Source organism: Electrona antarctica, assembly GCF_951216825.1.
Source record: "Electrona antarctica genome assembly, chromosome: 2".
In the NCBI taxonomy this organism is placed as follows: Eukaryota; Metazoa; Chordata; class Actinopteri; order Myctophiformes; family Myctophidae; genus Electrona; species Electrona antarctica.
Window position 1 is genome coordinate 15,656,318 of NC_136807.1, and position 13,015 is coordinate 15,669,332.

At 43.2% G+C, this 13,015-nt stretch overlaps 1 protein-coding gene and 1 long non-coding RNA gene across 2 annotated transcripts; one reads left to right on the forward strand and one right to left on the reverse strand.

Moving 5' to 3' along the window:
- Positions 1-2,251: 2,251 nt before the first annotated feature.
- LOC306914026 lies at positions 2,252-3,295 on the reverse strand. Its single transcript, XR_013788633.1, has 4 exons — positions 3,259-3,295; positions 3,079-3,164; positions 2,811-2,958; positions 2,252-2,523 (listed from the first exon to the last, which is right to left on the reverse strand). It is a non-coding gene; the product is annotated as an uncharacterized lncRNA (long non-coding RNA).
- Positions 3,296-3,667: 372 nt separating this feature from the next.
- LOC306937276 (protein ILRUN-like) lies at positions 3,668-13,015 on the forward strand. Its single transcript, XM_079520942.1, has 5 exons — positions 3,668-4,041; positions 7,712-7,866; positions 9,345-9,542; positions 9,658-9,971; positions 12,622-13,015. Exons 1-5 carry the CDS (start codon positions 3,878-3,880, stop codon positions 12,658-12,660), a joined length of 870 nt encoding a protein of 289 aa, XP_079377068.1. The 5' UTR covers positions 3,668-3,877; the 3' UTR covers positions 12,661-13,015.

Consider the following 13,015-nt stretch of genomic DNA (forward strand, 5'->3'; position numbering starts at 1 on the left):
ACAGAGCGTGCCGAAAGGGGCTAACAGATCCCCCATCACTATTCATAATGAAGATTAACCAGGTTCATATAAATACCTAGGAGTAGAAAATAGAACATCTCCTGTCATGGAAAGATCAGATTGAGTGTGTAAGAAAACAAAGAAAATAATCCATTTCCTTTGCCGTTTTAAGATCCTTTGGTGCTAGTAGACTGATTCTTTTGTTTTTCACTTCTGTTATTATGAATGTTCTTCAGTACTGTAGGAGGATGTTTGTCTGTAGCCTTAAAGATCACAACTGCTGCAACAACTAAACATTTGTAACAAATTCAGAGGCTTATGAAAATCGGCCCTTATACATCCACGTATGATAACAGCATGTCACCATCCTAAGGTTATCAAGGAATATCACCTCTAATACTAGCCATGTTTTGCATGGAGTAGGCCTATGCTAACCTGACCGCCAGATGGGGCAGCAGAGAGTATACACTGGGTTCCCGGGAACCCTGTGTACTCTCTGCTGCCCCATCTGGCGGAGTCAGGTTAGGCCTATGCTGCCTTCAGGGGATATGTTGTTCCAGCATACAATTACAATTTACAATTTACAATTTAGGCATTTATCAGACGCTCTTAATCCAGAGCGACTTACATTAGGCAAGAACAAAAGTATGGAAATACATCATATATAAAATGCATTTATCAAGAAACCTGCGTAAGCTAAGAACGTAACTATAACATATCTATATATGACGACACTATACATATTAACTATACATATATACTATACTATGCTATACATATGTTCTATGATGTGCTATGACTACATACAATGCAATTATTGTGCTGTCTACATGACATGCTATAAGTCTGTTTCAAATGCTATCTAAGGGGGTAGGATAAGTGCTATGGGCCATGATGGAGTCTGAAAAGGTGGGTCTTCAGACTACGGCGGAAGATTGGGAGTGATGCTGCAGTTCTGATTGCAACGGGGAGTGCATTCCACAGTTTTGGGGCCAGAAGGGAGAAGAGTTTGGGACGTGTGGAGCGTTGTCCCGGCGTTTTTAGTGAGGGTACTTCCAGCTTTCCTGCGTTGGCTGATCTGAGTGCGCGGGAGGGTTTGTAGGGTTCAATCATGGTTGCAAGATATGGGTGAGCCATACCTTTGGTTGCTTTGAATGCCAGCATCAGAGTTTTGTATTATTTTGGCTGGTTGAAGACCAGACGAGCTGCGGCATTTTGGATCAATTGGAGAGGCTTAAGTGCACATGCCGGTAGGCCAGTAAGGAGCGAATTACAATAGTCAAGTTTTGACAAGACTGTTGTCTGGATTAGGAGCTACAATAAGGTCAGACTGAAGGAAGGTCTTTTGTCCATCAGTCGACTCTGAGGCTTAATCAGGATTTTGGTCAGGACTAGACTGAGCCAGCTGTGGACATGGCTCTCTGCCCATATGTTTCTACTGTATGTAACTGTATTTTCTTTTTTGTCCTGCGTTATGTAACCCGGAAATACACACATATATTCTTCGTGTACACCACCTTGGGGATTTAACCCAAGGACATCAATTAAAGTGCAAAATAGCCTAGTAGCCAAAAAGTGAACCCGGACATGTTGAGTACACCAACGTTTTATGTTAGAAATGTTGAGTATGGGTCCCCAGCATGTAGAAACTGCCGGATGCTAACTTGCATATATTGAGCAATTTTCATAATATGTGACCATACCATTAACAACCTATAGAAGGCAAAATATTCAAAATGTCATCATGCTTTATCTAGCATGTAATGTGTCAAACTAGGGGGTTTTCATGATGCTGAATCCATTCCAAGCATTAGTTTAGCAACAAAAAAAAAACACTCATTGGGCTTAAAACGGCCATGCCCACTTGACCAAATGTGCTGACATCGATTTGTGATGACGGCATTGGCCGTTTTTAGCCCAATGAGGTTTTTTTTTGCAAAACTAATGCTTGGAATGGATTCAGCATCATGCAAAGCCCCCTAGTTTCACATGCGACATAAAGCATGATGAAATGTTGAATATTTTGCCTTCTATACGTTGTAATTGGTATGGTCACATATTATGCCAATTATGAAAATTGCTCAACATATGCAAGTTAGCATCCGGCAGTTTCTACATGCTGGGGATCCATACTAAACATTGGTGTACTCAACATGTCCGGGTTCACAATGGGGCTCTATGGGCTGGCTACTAGACTAAAAGTATAAAGTGCAACACAGGTTTGGTGTAATCATAGGAGCAGAGGTGTTTCTCAAGATAATCACTTTTGATTTATTGTAACAAGGATAAAATATTAGTTTAGTTTAATTCAATCAAGTTATACAGTACAATGTAATATTTTAAAAGGATAAGCAGGGGTCAACAATCGACTAGGCTAGGGGGAGAAGAGGAAGAAGTTAGTGGGGTGAGGGTTCGATCCCACAGCAGGTGGGTTAGGTGCACTCTAACAAACACACAGCATGCAGTGAGGAAGAGGGGGAAGAGCCCTCCAGATAAGTCTCCTCCACAGTACGACGTTGCCTCCTGAACACCACAAGAAAACAATTAGTGTCAATTAATAACTAATTAGCCGTTGAATGACCGATTAAGTGGCAATTAGTGTCAATTAAAAGCTAATTGGCAGTTGAAGGAGTAACAATGTAGTGGCAGTTGGGTTATCAAACAAAAGTAAAATACAAAACAAAAAGATAAATTCAAGTCTAGAAAAGGGGCAAGCACAGCAAGGACTAAGCCTATAAAACAAAACAAAACATTCCCACCATGTACCATAATCATACATCAAAACATGATTAAAATGCATATTGTTTTACCTCAGCAATTAAGGTCTGGTACATGGCAGAGACTATAGAAGACATGGCAGGAGGCTCATGGAAGACATGGCAGGGGACTCATGGATGGAGCATGTTGCTGTAGGCCTATAGGCTACACAAAGCCTGGTACACCAGCCTATAGCCTACTCTGCAAGTACAAAATGAACAACCCGAATGAGTACAAAAATGAATAAAACCACAATATAAAGTCATATACAAACATTACTTTGAAAATGGCCGATCTACAAGCTCCTGCACCAGAACATACCTCCAGAGAAGTGCGGTTTTGGCCCTAATTGGGTTACATACAAACAGACTCTTGGTCCTCAACACTGAGGCCTATGAGGAGGGCACCTGAGGAACATTAGGATTAGGCTCATTAAAATAATACACAATAAAACACAATAATCTGAACAGTGGTTTAACATAAAAACAACCCAATGCCTACCTTGCTCACACAAGTCAGTGCATACCGATAGTCAAGCAGAAATAACTAACTGAGTACCTGGCTTTATATAGGGGAGGGGATAATCAGTGACCACTTGCAGCTGAGCAATTAGGGCGTGGACACAGAACTGTGTAGACAGGTCTCCCTGTTACAGTTATGTCAAATCAAATGTGTGTAGGCTATGTGTTGCATACAAGGCCGCTGCGCTGGGTCGCAAAACAAATTTCAGTGCAAACTGACAATAAAGTACTATATCATATCATAATCATATCATATCATATCATAATTTCAATCAATCAATCGATCCATATCAATCTAAAACCAGGTGTAGGTATTTAGGTACAAGATCTTCTCGGCTGCAATAATGTTGTCGGACTCTTGATCTTGTTCCGGCCGCTTACTTCTCTCGCAGTCTCACGTAATCTGGCAACAGTGGGCACGTGACATGACGCCATTCCGTTGTTGTTACGTTTTGTTATTATGACCACCAGTGTCAACAGACGAAGAAGATCCGACCAGAGACCCGCGCCGCCGCCAGGCCAGTCAGGCCTCGGACTAAAGTAGTGAAGTTAGGCCGCTGCGAGTCGCCTCTGTCCCGGCGGGGGGAGGAAGAGAAGAGATGGAGGCCATGGATCTGGACCCGGACCTGGACCAGGAGCTCATGCAGAGGTTCAGCTGCCTGGGAACCACCGACAAGGACATCCTCATCCAGGAGTTCCAGAGGCTGCTGGGCTTCCAGCTCAACCCGGCGGGATGCGCCTTCTTCCTGGACATGAGCAACTGGTGAGGGCCGGGGATCGTCGGTCGGGCCGTGGGCCTTCTCTGGAGGCTTGGTGGTTTTGTTGTTTTTGGACTGTTGTTCACGTCACAATATCCGATACGTTTAATACGTTTATATTCATTGTGACTATATGTTATTATAGTGGCGGACGACAAGTGATCTACCAGCTAGGCTACGCGTTGGGTAGCTTGTAGATCAGTTGTTGTACATGTTAAAATCTACTCTATGCCAGCAAAACAAACCGACTATATATTTTTATGAATAAATAAATGGCCGAGTGCTCTCATTTAAAAAAGGGATTTTTCCAATGCTATTTTTTTAATCTTATTGTTTAAGGATCTGGTGGCTTCGCATGTGAAATTAAACTCTTATTCTATTAAACGAGAACATCCCAGGAGAATCGATCTGTTAAGAGAGGACTCCCCATGACGTCATTATTACGTAACAACACGCTTGTGCCTGTGTAGCCTGGGCAGCATTCCCTTTAGGGTTTATGATCCGGTCGAGAGCGGATGATATCGCTACGTCATCGTCATGTTGTAGTCATTGTAGTCATCAGGCAGGACCATCAATCTAGAACTTCCTTTTCCCTCAAAACGATTTTCTCAATAAAAGCCACAGGTTACGAGAGCTTTTATTGTTATTCTTCCGGTTTGAGGGAAAGGACGTTCCAGATGATGGTTCCTGTCTGATGACTACAAAAAATGACTACAACATGACAATTCATTATAGCACAAATAATTCAGATTTAATGTAATAGTTTTTGGCATTGAATATTTTGAACAAAGAATACATTTCTGTTGACAAATACCTGAAATATACAAATATATTACTGGGATATTCATGAATTTTGAGGGGCTCCTATGCCCATGCTTTTTGTGTTTGTGTAAACACAAACATTGAAGACAAAAGTGAGGACGCAAAGTTTGATTGACCGGAATGACATTTGTGATGATTTTAATTGGTTGAGCACGGAATGTGATGTATGATAAGAGCCAAGAGCGCCCCTCACTTCACACAAGTGTGATTTGTATACTTAAAGGTTAACAAAAAATAGGCTAGCTGATCTATAAAGCTTGTAGATCAGCTATTTTAACGTATGAACATTTTGTCAACGGAAATAATGACGATAATAACTTATGGCAATTAATTATCTCAAATAATTGCCATTAGACGATTCCATCCATCCATCCATCTTCAACCGCTTATCCGTAGTTGGGTCGTGGGGCAACAGCTCCACCAGAGTGCTCCAGACTTCCCTCTCCAGAGCAACATTAGTGACTTCCTCCTGGGGGATTCCGAGACGTTCCAAGGCCAGTGAGTCGATGTATTTCCTCCAACTGCGCCTTAGGCTGAGCTCACACCTTTCATGCAATTCTCTGCTCGTTGGATGCTCGTTGGATGCATGTTGTGTTGTGTCATGGCCGCCCAATGTATTGCCAATGGAGGTCACATGGTTTGACCCAACATTGTGTTGTGTGAGGGGGAGGGGCGGACGACTGCGCCCCTCCCCCTCACACAACACAATGTTGGGTCAAACCATGTGACCTCCATTGGAAATGCATTGGGCCGCTGGGCGGCCATGACACAACACCCAACGAGCACAGAGAATTGCATGAACCGTGTGAGTGCACCCTTGGTCTGCCCCGGGGCCTCCTCCCAGTGGGACGTGCGTCGAGGACCTCCCTAGGGAGACGCCCGAGATTATTAGACGATTATCACAACCAAACGGAATATACCTTTTAAGCAAAAACAGCCGGCAGAACTGCGCGGCCTGGTATTCGTAAAGTAACCTTAGTAAGCATGCTTAAACGTTTTAAACCTAACCCTATACCTAAACTTAACGTCAGTAAAACTATGCCTAAACCCTAAACTTATCTAAACAAATCTCAGTAAAACAAAATAAAGAATACAAGAACCGTGGCACCGAGTGTCACGCTATGAGCTTGTAGATCTGCTATTTTTCAATAGCTAAAGTATAACATAATGCTTAAAACACCAAAAGGGGTTCCCACCCCAAATGGGTTAGCAAGGATAGATATTAGATAACTTTGGTCAAGTTTGGTGTAAAGCTTTTGGAACACACAGCAGCAGTATTCAGTCAGTGTAAAATAACGTAAAGTACATTTATTCAATACTGTACTTAAATACAATGTTTAGGTACTTTTACTTTACTGGCCGTATTTCCAATTGTCAGTACTTTTGCTTCTACTCCACTACATCTCAGAGGCAAATATTATAGGCTACTTTTTACTCCACTACAATATTATTTATTTACTTGTTACTTTTGATTTTTATTACAAAGCAAAGCATACATGTTTAACCACTTTAGGCGGTATATACATTTCGGCCAATCTACAAGCTCACAAATGTGAGCTCACTCACAGTTGTGAGCTTGTAGATCGGCTATTTTCAAAATACTTTTGTATACATTTGAAAACTCTTCAAACGGGACATTCTGCATAATCAGTACTTTCTACTCTTGGTATACTTCCAAGTAGATTTTCATACCAATACTTTAGTACTTAAGTACATTTTTAAATTCCGGACTTTTACTTGTAACAGACCACTGGCAGCTAGTATTTAAAGCGTTTACAGCTCACCCTACTACGACACTCTGTAAGTGCTTGGTTGGCACGGACTGCCGTGCTGCTGCTGGTGGCTTGAATGTCAACTCAGGAGCACTCACGTGATGATTATGTAGCCTACTATATTATCGCCCAACCTAAAAATAAAAACGCTGCTTTGTGTATTTGGCCTGTTCTCAAACACGTGTTGCTTTGCTGCTGCCGTGAGCATCATGTTATCCGTGCCTACTACAGGTGTGACCTGAGACGATTTTTTTTTTGAAAAATCGTGAAAATGTGGTGCAAATCTTTGAATAAATCCTTTCAAGGCAAATGTTTTTAACTCAAATATTTGCTTGCTGTGTGTGTGGGGGGGGGGGGGGGTCCCTGCCTGGAACAACATATTTTCAGATGAGGGTTCGTGGCCAAAAACAGATAATTCTGGGGGTCTTTGACATGAAATAGTTTGAGAACCACTGATATAGAATCATAGGGTTTTAAGAAAATCGTTAGGATTTAGAAGACATTTTGTAGACTAGTGCCCGACTGATTTATCGGCCACCGGTCTCATTTGGCATATCGGGTCATATTGTGACGGTGAAATGTCTACAGATATGTGTCTGTATAACATACCTATCGGCGATGTAACTCAGTCAGGCCTCCTTGTCTCTTGTGTGGAAGTTTATTTAAAATGCATCCTATTTTGTCTGTGCCAAACTGTGATGCCAATGGTGCTGGTAGTAGTGTTGGTGTGTCTGTGTCACTCCAAACTACTCTTTTAAAAAAAAAAATACAAATATATATATACAATCCATTACAGTTGGGCCCTAGTTTAGTCTGACGCTAGGTTCTTGTTTTACGTATTGATTATAATAATCATTATATAAACGTATTGGTTATATAAAAGTATTGATCTCTTAAAAGGAACCAGCAGGCCGATATAGAAGCGTATTGATAATAAAATGTATTGATTATTATAAATGTATTGACTATATAAATGTATTGATCTGTTAAAGGAACCTGCAGGCTGATCGCATTGATTACATAAATGTATCGATTATATAAACGTATTTATTGACTATATAATTGCATTGATCTCTTAAAGGAACCTGCAGGCCGCCATAGGGGCGTACTACGACTTTGAGAGCCCCAACGTCAACGCTCCCTGCATGTCGTTTGTGGAGGACGTGACGATCGGCGAGGGAGAGTCGGTTCCCCCCGACACCACCTTCACCAAGACATGGAGGATACAAAACACAGGTACTGTTTTTTTAACCCATTCTGGACGGGAACCCCTTATTTTAAGCATTATGTTATACATTAGCTATTGAAAAATAGCAGATCTACAAGCTCGGTGCCGCACTATGAGCTTGTAGATCTCAACTCAAATCTTTGCTTCTGGGGGGGTCCCTGGAACTACATATATTCAATTGGGGGTCCGCAGCCAAATACAGATCATTCTGGGGGTCCTTGACATGAAAAAGGTTGAGCACCACTGACATAGAAACATAGGTTGTTCAGTTAGGATTTAGAAGCCGTTTTTTTAGAATCGGCCTCAGGTCTAAATGGGTTTATATATATATATATATATATATATATATATATGGTCCATTATTTCTCCACTTTAACTGGCTTATGGCCACCATAATTAACCCATTTTGACCTGAGATCAGATTCTATAAATGTCTTCTACATCCTGACAGTTTTCTGAAAAAGCTATGTTTCTATGTCAGTCGTTCTTCGATTTTCCAAAAATAGCAGATCTACGAGTGGCGCGCTACGAGCTTGTAGATCTGCTATTTTTCAATAGCTAAAGCATAACATAATGCTAACACCAAAAGGGGTTTCCTCCCAAAATGGGTTAACAGTGGATTGTGCCTTCTACCTGCACTATTCATTTGTTTAATTCGTCATTTTAATGCCAATAGAACAATCCGTGACATACACACTATATCTCATTTTAACACGGCAATCCTATAGTATTATACTCAGCCCTGATAGTGGCGGTAACTTCACCATTATGCCGATTTTGACCAAATAGAGCGAATCTGGCGATATCACTTCCGGTTTAACGGATCACAACATCCGCTAGCTTTTTTCACTTTGTTGTGTTGTCAGTTCTCCGGGATGCTAAGCTATCATCGTTTATTTTTATAACTAAGTCAAATTAAACCCTAATCAAGCCCCAAAGATCACATTTTACGCAGCGATGCACATAAAGACCGCACACGTGCGTGCGAGAGCGTGCACGCGAGGATTTCGGCCAGTTTTAGGTAGATTACATCGGCCGTTAGCCAAACAAGCTAAATGTTGCTACATTTTGCTACATTAAGCCCCCGATTACAGGGAATTAAAGATTACGTCCATTACGTCAAATGGCCATAAGGGATTTATTGATTCATTACGTCAAATATGCCAATAGCCATAAGGGGGTAATAATACCAATTTGCATTGTATTTTATATAATTTGAATCGTTTATTTTTTTACAACGAGGTATAGCTTGTAAGGATCGGGCGTTTGTGGAATGAGCAACACAGCGACACGTGTGGCTAGCGCCTCCAAAAGATTTGCCAAAATGTACTCTATTGTACTGTTTATTGACTCATTCTGTGTCAATGATGAGATTTCTCGTGTCAATGTACTTTACCCATACACATAAAAAAGCCACTTGTTGGAGGGGGTTAGCGCCGCTCCAAACAAACAAAAGGCTTATGAACTTGTGTCTCTTGTGTATCAGGCCCGGAATCGTGGCCTCCCGGAGTGTGCCTGAAGTACGTGGGAGGGGACCAGTTCGGCCACGTGAACATGGTGACGGTGCGCTCCCTGGACCCCCAGGAGATGGCCGACGTCAGCGTGCAGATGCACAGCCCCGTGGCGCCCGGCATGTTCCAGGGCCAGTGGAGGATGTGCACCGCTACGGGACTCTTCTACGGAGGTAGGTACTAGAGACCTGTGGATGGAGTTTATTGTCACCCGAAACCGCGTGTACACATTCATTATCCTTGTTCTCTCTCTCTCTCTCTCTCTCTCTCTCTCTCTCTGGTTGTCAGATGTGATCTGGGTGATCCTCAGCGTGGAGGTGGGAGGTCTCCTGGGCGTGACGCAGCAGCTGTCCTCCTTCCAGGCCGAGTTCAACACCCAGCCGCACCGCGCCATGGAGGGCGACTACAACCCCTTCGCCTCCCCGCAGAAGAGCAGGCACCCGGGGGACCACCACCCGGACCCCGGAGAACACGAACAGCACTGGGACCCCGGCAGCCTTAACCACCTCCAGACGCAGCAGAACGGACTCTCACACAATTCAGTGACCATATCGTCAAACAGTCTACATGAGAGCAACCTATCAGTAGTAGCTAACAACCAGGTGAGACTCTATAGCAGTGGTTCTCAACCAGTGGTCCTTGAGGAGGTTCCAGGTGGTCTCCAGCTAAATGATAGAGAGTTGGTAAGGTAACCAAATGGACCCGTATACGGGTCCTTTTGGTTTCATATTACGCTCTCAAGAGTTACATTATTGTTAAACATCTGCATTTCTTAAAGGAGCATTCAGTGATTTGGAAAAAAACCCAGTCCGCCCCGGTAACAAGATGTGCACATGCACGCTCTACAGTGGGGGCGGACACGCGACAGGCCAACAGCACACACACCAAGGCCCGCCCCTGCTCGATCATGATTGGCGGAAGGCCCCTCTCTACCCCTCTCTATCCTGATTGGATGACGGCCTAAGGTTTTTTTTACCCCAGGGGTTAACTGGGGACAGGGAGGAACTCCTTATATGGTCAGCACACTCTATAGTAGGGAGGATTATCACAACATCCGGTCTAGGTGTGGTTTAGACCGGACGATAACAAAAATATCATCCCGGCGTTGCTTCGTTTTTGGTCCCCCTGTTTGTTTCAGTCGCTAGTTGGAAGAATAGATACCAAATTAACTATTCCAAGAAGTACTTGAAGAAACTTCACACACCACATCAAGGCTTTTGTTGAGTAGGCCATAATTATGATGCCCTTGATGGCTGGGAATTATTTTGGGTAATTCTGATTCCGGTTTGGGGTTTCCGGCCTGATGACTACAACCTGACGTAAGTTATCATCCGCTCCCGACCGGATCATAAACCCCAAATGGAATGCCTCCCAGACTAGTCACTCGTTCATCCCCTGAGTCACGGAAGTTTTTCTCTATGGAGAATAACATTGGGTTTCTTAAAATCGTCCCATATAGAGCACCGAAGTCTGACGTCAATATCGGTAGAAGGCGCAAATCCACAGGTTCATGTACTTTTTATTTGCATTGTAATCCCCATAGGGGGATTTTAGACCGCCTCATATAAGAACTGTGTTTGAAAAATAAACAAATCATCCAGGACACTTCACTCCTATGGATATGAAGAATCAACTGACTGACTTGTTACTGCTACTGAATTAGTTACATTTTCGCTAGAAACAGACTCATATATGAGTGACTGACGGTCGCAAACGATACAGAGACACCTCCCTGACAATAACGCAGAGGCGGCTTGTTTATTTTTGGACCACAACGCTTATATGAAAAGATTTTAAGATGATTTCTCTGTTATTCTCCATAGAAAAATTACTTCCGTGAACCAGGGGAATCGAGGGGACGAGCGAGTGACGTCAGGACTTCGGCGCTCTATAAGCATTATGGTCCAAAAATAGTCTTTTCTATTTTATAAGACCATAGAGTTAAAAAATAATAGAGAAATGGAAATCGCCTCCCATTCACTTGTTATTGAGTTTCTCACCCAGCACATACTCCCTTCTTCCAGGTTGGAAAAGTTTGACAGACGGGGCATCTGTGAAGCATTTTGCGTCGTCTCGCATGCGCAGTAATGTCAGCTTTGTGCGCAAGCTCGTGAGTAGAGCTCCACACGGGACCCCGATTCCGAAAATACCCGAGAGGACCCGAGACCCGCACGGGTTAGATCTGTGTTTCATCATAATCACAGAATCACCCGTATTTCCCGCAGAACTCGGTCTGTTGATCATGATTTAGTGTAATACCCGAGTGGATCTGAGAAGACCCGTACTACTGTGTGACCGTGTGTGCGGCGCGACTGCCACGCTCTGCACTGGTGAAGGAATGAATTGCTGTTTAACTTGTGCAATGTTTTAGGCTGGTTTAGGATAAGATTACTGCAGGCTGCAGCTTAAAAGAATAATAAAAACGTTGAACTATGCAATGCGTGCGTATTGCGTAGCGTACCATACTGCAAGGCAAGCCAGCTGCCACTGCCTGCCAGGCTGATTTTGAAGGTAAAACACCAGCGTCCAATCATGGATTCCTCGTCTGGTCTTTGCAATCTCGGAAATAATCAGATCTCGAACCAAATTGTCACAGGTCCACTCGGTGCCGTATTCTTTATTTTTTCTTAATACCTTTTTGATCCCATGATTTTGTAACCCCATTTTTTTTCACCCAGTGTCAACTATCTAATGTAATCTTGGGTGCCACACTCCCTCTGCCAACCTGGGGAAAGCAACGGACTGACCACATATTTCCTTCACTGCAAAGCCGCTTCTTTTCACCTGACACAGGGGACTTTCCCTGGTTGGTCGTAGCACGTTACAGACTCTCAGAGTTACAGACCTGTAAGGGTCCATTTGGTTCCAACTGTACACTCGGTTACAGACCTGTAAGGGTCATTTGGTTCCATCTGTACACTCTCAGAGTTACAGACCATTCACGTCCTTGTTTAAAAAAACCTATTTTCTCTAAACGTGGATGTTCTGGACTAATTTCTGACTTGATGCATGACTACAATATTAACGCTTCTAAAGAGAGCTCAGACTTACACTAGCGATGTAGAAATGGGTGATTTCGTTTCCCGGTTTTGGGGGGGGGGGGGGGGGGGGCAAGGGAAGGCGGGTGTTTTCAGAATAAAAGCTCCCTCATCTGCTTGGCACTCTTAACGCCATTATTCTGAAAGATTCAGCGGCACCAAAAGTGTTAATTTATTTAACTTTTTGTTTTCATTCCCTCCCCCCTCCTTCCAGGGTGTACAACATGGACCCTATCCGTTCGGACACTCTTAAAAAAATTGGAGGGAATTCTCAACGGGTCAAACAGCTAGCAGCCGCTGCGCTATGCCTCTCACCGGTCAGAGAGAGAGGGGGACGACCAACAGTCTTTGGCCGGCAGCAGTGAGTGGAAGTGTGGGGGAGATTCAACACAAACATTTTTATGAAACACACATACAAAAAAAAGCCCCCACGAAACAACTCCCTGGAAAAGGTGAGCGCTGCTAGTGGACACGAGAGGCGACGAGACCCGGACGAATCCACTGAATGCATGGGTGAATGCTTAAGTTAAAAGATGAGTGCTATATGAGTCTTTTTAAGAGATGATAACTTGTTTGTTTTTTGCTTTTGTTTAAATTGCTTTTCCTGA